The sequence below is a fragment of the Grammomys surdaster genome, unplaced genomic scaffold, assembly GCF_004785775.1.
Source record: "Grammomys surdaster isolate TR1022 unplaced genomic scaffold, NIH_TR_1.0 354, whole genome shotgun sequence".
Lineage (NCBI taxonomy): Eukaryota > Metazoa > Chordata > Mammalia > Rodentia > Muridae > Grammomys > Grammomys surdaster.
Genome location: NW_021604773.1, coordinates 317,657 through 326,118, shown reverse-complemented (window position 1 = coordinate 326,118; position 8,462 = coordinate 317,657). Strand labels below are relative to the sequence as shown.

Below are 8,462 nucleotides of genomic sequence, written 5' to 3'. Positions count from 1 at the left end.
TTGGCCTGAAACTCAATCCTCCTGCTTCTGCCTTCAGAGTTCTGGGATTGCAGGTATGTGCTAATGATTTCTTCTTAACGTGTACCTGAGTCCTTCATCCTGTCTTTCATGCCACACTTTTCCTCATGAGCATGCCATCCTGGAAACTTGCTCGCCATCTGGGTTTCCTCCTACTCTTCTTGTGTCTCCTCTGCCTCCATCTTTCTCATCCACGCACCCTTGGGGATATCCCGAGGCACTGTTTCTGTTACTCCCTGAGCAGCCTATGCCAGCCCTGGCTTGCCAACAAGTCCAGAATCCTCTTCTCTGGTTGTCGGTTTCCTTTTCTGAGGGCCACAACGCCCTAGACCTCTCTCTCCCTGTTTCTTCTGCATTTGACATGCCCTGGCCCCCTGCCCCCACATCTGCTCTCCTGCCCTCTTCATTCTAGATGGACAGGAACTGGGCTTTTATCTCTGGCTTCTTGTTGGGCTCAGCCTGTGGCTACAGGAGCTGGTGGGGCCTGGAGGGTAAGGTTAGTGTGCTTGTTCATCCTTTAGTGCTGCTCTCGGGCACTCGGTGTGTCTGTGTCGCCCTGTGCTACACTCAGCACAACAGCGTGTTGGGCCACCGCAGCCTCTGCTCATCTTGTGTCCAGGAAGGGCAGCCACTCCCTCTGCACCCAGCCCTGTGGCGCATGCACCTTCCCTAACCCTACCGGGATCACTCCAAGGTCCTTTCCCTAAATTTCCCTCAATCACCACCAATCTTTCCAGTCGATAGGTCTTCCCGAGCCTTCTCGCTGGCTTGATCTGTTTCCTGATTTCCAACACCTGGTCCAGCCTCCACCCCTCTTCTCGTGCCTGAGTCCTAGATTCCCAGCCTCTGATATCACAGGAAGCCACTGATATCACCGGAGCCTATGAGGAATGTTTGAAAATACAAATCAGGAGCTGGAGAGCCAGCTTGGAGACCAACAACATTGACCTGGCAGGGTATGGTTCCCAGTATCCATTGTGTGGCCCACGACTGCCTGTTTTGGGTACCCAAAGCCCCCTTCTGGCCTTCTCAGGCACTACAGGCACACGATGAACATACGTACACACTCAAGTATACAGACACACAAAACAAAAAAATTATACAGATCAGCTGACATTAACTTTCTCCTTTTAAATTTCTTCCAAAGCAGCCCTTTGCTCTTAAATACTAAGCCTCCTTAGTGTGGCTATTAACGGCTCTTGTATTTGGTCCCCTGAAGGTCTCTCTGCCCCCGACTTCATGCAGGAAGCACATCTTCTGTTCCTGGTCATCCTTTGTCCCACTCTGAAAAAGCCACTACCTCACAGGTCTGTACACATTAACTTTGGTTGTACTCATTCCCTGGAATCTACCCTCATGAACACACACACACACACACACACACACACACACACCCCTCCTGTCCGTGCATGATTCAGAAAGTGATCTGTTTTATTTAGGAAAACTCCATCAACCTCAACTCCCTCTGGCTCAGGCAAATTAGAGTCCTCCTCTTTTGCATTCCCACAATATCCTAAGAAGAGGAACCAAGTGTGGCTGGTGACTGGGGTGTGGCCAGCAGAAGCTCAGGACTAGTGAGGGGGCGTGGCAATCAGGCTGATGTGTGGGACGTGGTACTAGAAGCCTATGGCCGCTAGGCAGGGGCGTGGCTAGTGGAGGCTCATGGTTGATGGGTGGGACATGGTACTAGAAACCTATGGCTGATGGGCAGGGGCATAACTAGTAGGTGCTCTTTGCTAATGGGCAGGGCGTGGTACCAGAAGCCTATGGCTTTTAGATAGGGTCGTGGCTGGTGGATGCTCTGGTAACCATTGAGTGTGGTTAGCGCATGCTGGTGTCCTGCTGTCTGGCCAACTCTAAAGCATAGGCTCCTTGGTCTGTTTTCTGTCGCCTAGCTGTCAGAACTGCTATCAATCCTTTCCTCCTGCACCCCAACTTCCCATGGGAGGACTGTTCAGGCAGAATTTCAAAGTTTTATGGCAATTTTTACAGAAATCACAGAGAAGGGACATCGAGTGATGCTGATGAGCTAGGGGTGAAAAGGGCAGTGGGTAATGGATCCGATGCACAACTGGATGAGAAAATGCAAAAATAATAACTTAGGGAAAGCAGAAAGCTATGAGGGTGGCAGGGTCACCTAGGTCACAAGGAGTGGGCAGCACTCCCCGTTCCCCAAGGATGTCTTTTTGGGCAGGAGACATCAACAGTAAGAAAATGCAGGTGGCCTACCAACAGATGTATGGCCCGCAAAGTTAAAAATGCCCACCCAGCCCCCCACCCAGCACCCCTCCCGCCCTCCCCTCCACCCCCGCCCCCCAACAGGCAGAGATGTGGCAGCATTTGCTGGCTTGTAGCATTGGTCCTCTGGGACCCTCGGTCTCCTCTTCGAGGGTCCTGCCCAGATTGGCTGGCACTGAGGGCAAAATAAACCTTCTCGATTAGAGTATTTTCGTTAACCCTTCTAGAATATTGTCAGGGGAGGTCGACTGGACTCCCTTTGATTCTCAGTCTCATCCACTAAGCCGGTTCTCAAGGCTGTGAGTCGTGCTGCCCGCTCAGAAGGGAATGTCTGTCAACGCCCCTTCCCCCAAGACATGCACCCTCCCGTGTCCCCCCTCCCCAAACACACTATATACACACACAGGCCCCTCCCTCCAAGGCATGGCTAGGCTCTCAGAGGTAGTGGAGGGCGAGTAGGGCGCTGGAATGTCAGAAGTGGTAGGTTCAAGATGTGCCTCCTCCGGCTGAGCCCGGGGACAGAAACTCCAAACGTCCCTCCTCCCTCTCCAAGCCTCTGAGTGGATAAATCAGGGAAGGTGCGTGCCCTTCCCCCGTCCCCCTCACACCCATTTATTCCTTCCCCTGGGGACTGCAAGGGAGCTCCCTGAGGGTTGGGGGGTAAGGGCGGTGATGGGTGGCGTCCTGGGATGGCACAGCCTCCCTCTGAGGTACCTAGGGAGATGTTCTAAGACCTAGGGGCACAGGTGGAGGTTCATGGCTTGAAGGAGGGGACACAAGGGGACAGAATCAGGCTAAGTGTCCAGGGAGACAGAGAAGTAGTATCTGGTGGGTTCGGGTCTGGCCATGGGGTTCCGGTGTAACTCACAAAGGATGGACTGAAGGGGGTGCTGCTGAGAAGGGAGGGAATTCCAGGGAGGAAGGGAGGCTGATCCCAGGAAGAAGGCTGATGAGGAGGAGCCTAGGTAGTACCCAGACTGAATCTGGGTAGGGAGACAGGGGTGGGTCCAAGAGCAAATGCCACTAAGTCCCCACCTTCAGGGCGGCGGCTAGGGCCCTAGAAGCCCCGGATGTGGCAGTAAGCCTCCAGACTGGAGAAGAGAATGTAGAGGAACCAGAGGCCCAGGAAGAGAGCGGTGGTGGCCAATTTGGGTCCCCGCGGGCCGCCCAGCTCGCCGCCGATGTGTGGCCGGCGCCGGTACAAGAGCACTGCGATGCCCACGAAGGCGAAGACGGTGAACAGTGTGACTGAGAAGGCCAGCGTGCCTGCACGCACCTCGAAGGGGCGACCCTGCACCGCCCAGTACACAGCGGCCACCGACCAGGCCACACCCAGGCCCAGGAACACGTTCACCGCGTTGGAGCCGGTCACGTTGCCGATGGACGCGTCGGCGCACTGGTCCTGCAGCGCGGCCACCTTGCTGGCAAACGTGTCTACAGGGACAAGACACGGGGGTGAGAGAGGGTGCGTGACGCCCCAAATTATTGCCTACTTCCTTTTGGGATTGGTCTGCATGCAGTGAGCTCCACTTTCTGTGGAACACTTCTTTGGGACTTTTGTGCAACCAATAGGCTCCACTGCCTACTCTCAATGGCATAAGGCATTGTGCTCTCCTAGAGGGAGCCACTTTTTAATTTTGGAGGGGTTGCTGCTGCCCAGTCCTCTTCCCATCACACCCCCTCTGAAAACAGCTGCGTGCCCCCACGAATGCTCTCCTATTGATGAAGGAACCGAGTCTCCCCATTTTGTCCCTAATGTGCTATGCTCCCCAAGAGGTTTTCTGGGGTTCAGATGATCATGGCCTCAGCCTCCCAACAGGACCCAAGACACTGCCCTGTTTCTGGGGCATGTTCACCGTTATACTGTCTGCTCTCTACTCTCATCTGAGTTCATTTAGCCAGGGTGGCACGCAAACCTTCACTCCTCGCACTTGGGAGACTGAAGAAAGAGAATCATCATGAGTTTGGGGTCAGCCTGGGCTACATAGTCAATTCCAGGGCAACCAAGACTACAAATTGAGACCCTATCTCAAAAAAAAAAAAAAAAAAAGGTGGTGGTGGTACATGCCTATAATCCAAACACTTGGAGGTAGAGGCAAGATGGTCAGAAGTTCGAGGCCAGGCTCTTCTACATAGTGAGTTCTAGACCAGTCTGGACTTACCTGAGACCTCTACAACAAAACAAAACAAAACAAAACAAAACAAAACAAAACAAAACGGCTGATGAGATGGGTCCCTGGTTGTAAATATAGCATAAAGATCTGAGTTTGGATCCCAGTGCCCATATAAAAGGCTGGGCACTGAGCTGGCAAGATGGCTCAGCAGGTAAAGGCACTTGCCACAAAGCATGATGACCTGAGTCTGATCCCTAAAACCCACACAGTGGAATAAGAAGGCCCTCGAGCTGCTCTCTGAGAGGGTTCCAACCATCTACCACATGGAGCTGTGAAATCATCTGGGGAGGGCCTGTCTCTATGGAGCTTCCCCCCACACAATGGGTTTAGTGAGGTTTTCCAGAAACAGAGTCCGTTCCCAAGCCCTGTGGGGGCCTCCCCTTCTTATGTAGTCTGCGACTACTTTTTACCATTTCCTGTCACTTTAGTCCCCTCGGATCCCTTCCCCGATGGCTCTGGGGTGGGGTCAGCCAGCACACTGTACCCACAGGGCCCCTCCCTGGCCCTGTCATATTCTTTTGCAGGGCCGCCTCACGGGGCGTTACCAGGGATGGAGGTGCCCAGGGCCACGAAGACCACGGCGTTGACTGAGTCCTTGAGGCCCACGGTGCACCCAAAGTGTGAGGCCAAGTCTCCGATGAGGGCCGTGAGCAGACCAATGACCAGGATGCTGACACCAAAGCAGGCCCAGCCATGGCAGTACTCCGTGGGTGGAACGCAGGCGAACAGAACTTTCCAGAACACCGTCAGGAAGTGCATCACGTAGTCAAAGCAGGATGGCAGCCGCTCCTCACGAGACCCATCCTCATCCTCCTCCTCGTCCCCTGTGGGCACATGACCCAGCTGGGGCACACACCATGCCTCAGACTTCCTTGCTTACACAGCTCCATTGTGTTAGGCTTCCAGACAGTTCCACAAGAACTGCTTTCCCAGCATGCCTTGCAGCTAAGAGAATGTTGGTCTGAGATGAATATATTTATTTTCTCAGAATCCCTTGCAGCTAAGAAAGTGTTGGGCCCAGGTAAATGTAATTTCCCAAAATTCCTAGCAGCTAAGAGTGTTGGGCCAAGGGAACCTTATTTGCTTTCTCAGGTTTGTAGCTAAGAGAATAAATACTGAGCTTAAGTAAATTTGGTTTCCCAGAATCCCTTGGAGCTGAGAATGTTGGAGAAAAGTAAATATATGTACTTTCCCAGAATCCCTTGCAGCGAAGGGAGTGTTGGAACCAGGTAAACACACTTTTGAGAATCCCTTGCAGCTAAGAGAGTTTTGGGCCCAGGTAAACATGCTTCCCCAGCATCCCTTGCAGCCAAAAGAGTGTTGGGCATAGATAAATTCATTTGTTTTCCCAGAACCCTTCAAAGCTCGAGAAGGCCATAAATCCCTTTCTAAAAGCACCCAGCATCTCACAAACCCTGACTGCTAGAGATGACCATGTCTTGAGCTAAAAATAGTCATTTCCCCAAAAGTCCTCACAACCACTGACAGCCATCTGTACAGCTAGAAATATTCACTCTTGGGAGTCACTGCAGCGACCTGGGGCTCTGGCTCAGAGGTAGACTGTGCCTAGCATGTGAAAGGATCTGGGTTCCATCCCAAGCAACATTGACAAAATGCACACCAAGATTCCACAGTCAGCTTAACACAACTGGCTTTTCCAGAGTCTCCGGGAGCAAGACAGAGACAAATACCCAGCTAAAATTAGCTAAGCTCCCAGAATCCCTTGAGGTTAGCAACAGCCACATCCTCAGATAAAAATATGCACTCTCCCAGAATCCCCCTGCTTCTAGCAATAATACTTTCCCATAATCCCTTGCAACGGTGGGTCACTCTCTCCTTCTCTGGCAATAAGACAAAAGGAGGGGTTCTGAAATGCTCTAGTTCCCTCGGTACAGGTGCCCTGCACGTGTTTATCTTCTGAGCTTTGCATGGAGTCCCATCCTGTCCTTTACTGTGACCAGATTGGCTTTTGGCACTCAGACATTTGTGTGATTTGAAAGCCTAGAAGTATCTGGAATCCTCATCCTGAGCTGATAAGCAGGAGGTGATGAATGTGAAACAGAGTAGGCTCCCGGGTGCCAAATATTATAGCTGGAAGGGTGCTGGTAAAGAAGATGGCCAGCGGCCAGCAGGCAGGAAGGCAAGACTGAGGCTAAGCCAGCTGAGTCCTGAAGCCACTTGCCAGAATTTGTGATTACAAATCCGAAAGTTTTCTAAGAAACAGGAGAACCCCTGCAGTGGTGGAAGAGGAGCGTGACCCTGCCCCGACTGTAGGACTCCAGTCACAACACCCAGCTTGCTCTCTCTTTTCTAACTTACTTAACCACTGGCTTGCCAAAGAAAGAAAACCTTGACTTTGTACTCATCCAAGTGGGTTTTGTGGTTTCTCAGTTCTGCAAGACCAAACTTTTAGCTTCAACCATAAGTAAAATGGAAATCAGAAATGAAACTGGAAAACTCAGCCGACACTCCCCACCCTTTCCGGCTCCCCTGATTTCTATTTTGTTCCTGCTAGGACTGTGGACTTGACACTTGCAACGCTGAGGGCGCAAGGTTAGAGTGAGAAAGCGAAGAGGAGCCAGATCCAGGCACGCAGGGCAGGGCATGTGTTTAGTCTCAGCACTTGGTAGTCAGAGGCAAGAAGATGTCTGTGAGTTTGAGGCTATCTTGGTCTACATGGAGAGTTCTAAGCTAACCAGAACTATATAATGAGACCTTGTCTCGATAGATAGATAGATAGATAGATAGATAGATAGATAGATAGATAGACTCATCGTACCTGAAGTGTACTGAGGCAGCTGAGGCCAGTGCAGACCAGGCACAGACTGCCTCTCTTAGGCTTTTCCTTGCTCTGTTCCAGATTCCACTATGGCTCTCTGTTGCCAAAGCATCCAGACTCTGCTGCTCTGCAGCCTCATGGCCAACCCCTTCCTCAAACCCCAAGTTAATCACTATCCCCAAACACCAGACTTCCATCCTTGGTGCTCCCTCCAAACACCCAGACTTCTAAGTCTTTGGTGCTCCTTTTACCCAGGACGGTCACGCTTGTTTGCCCCCTCCTTGTTGCACACAACTTTCCCCAGTCTAGGCCTTAGCATGGTGTCCCTTTCCTAGAAGCCTTCTCTTACTTCCAGGCTGGGTCAGAAGCTTCATGTGGGCTTTTGAGGTCTCTCTTCCTATGTCTGTCGTCCCCAGTGTTGTCACTGTTTTGTGATGTGTCTGTCATTTCCACTGTGCTGTGAATTCTACAGGACCAGGGACAGTGCTGTGTCAGCCATTTCTCCATTTTGCTTCCCACTCAAACAGCATCTCCCTCAGACACACTAAAAATTGTGGCTTCGGAGGGCTGTGCCAACCATGCTGACATCTCTAGGACAACTTCATAATCTCCACAGCCCTAACTTTGAAACTGCACTCAATAGTTTCTTTTTATTTTTTACACTTGTTTATTTGGTGTGTGTGTGTGTGTGTGTGTGTGTGTGTGTAGATTAAAGGACAAATTGCAGGAGTCAGTTTTCTCCTATCACATGGGTCCCAGGAATTAACTTAGATTATCCGGCTTGGCAGCAGTCGCCTTTACCTGCTGAGCTATCTCTGCCCAACATTTTCTTTAACCATAACTCCTTGCATATTAGTTTCTCTAGTTGAGGCCTCCCAGAAGAAAACTTCTGAGATGGAGTCCTGAATTGCATCTGCAGAGCTCATTATAAACTGTTTGAGAGATTTGGGGGAGTCCTTTCCTCTATCTGAGCCTTAGTTTACCCATCTGTGTCACAAAGGGTCCTATGTAAATTTCCAAGATAGAATCTGTGGATTCAACTGCCATTGTACTTCTGGCCACATGAGGGCGCCATAGATCCGTGGACGAACTAAGAAGGGTAAGGACCACAGAGTCAGGTGCCCTGGTGATTGTGTCCATGGCAACCGAGTAGCCCAAGGCCTTATGGGGTTTCGAGGGGGTGGGGTGGACCCATTGCCATTACACTCTATCTATCTATCTATCTATCTATCTATCTATCTATCTATCTATCT

At 51.2% G+C, this 8,462-nt stretch overlaps 1 protein-coding gene across 2 annotated transcripts in view; it reads right to left on the bottom strand.

The window, feature by feature from the left end:
- Positions 1–1,971: 1,971 nt before the first annotated feature.
- The window catches only part of Slc8a2 (solute carrier family 8 member A2), a 30,294-nt gene continuing 23,803 nt past the window's right edge, over positions 1,972–8,462 (bottom strand). For both annotated transcript variants that reach the window (XM_028779516.1, XM_028779517.1), the window contains 2 exons: positions 4,976–5,254; positions 1,972–3,690 (listed from right to left, as the gene is read on the bottom strand). In XM_028779516.1, coding sequence (XP_028635349.1) covers positions 3,314–3,690; positions 4,976–5,254 — 656 coding nt within the window. In that variant the 3' untranslated portion in view covers positions 1,972–3,313. The remainder of the gene's footprint in view (positions 3,691–4,975; positions 5,255–8,462) is intronic.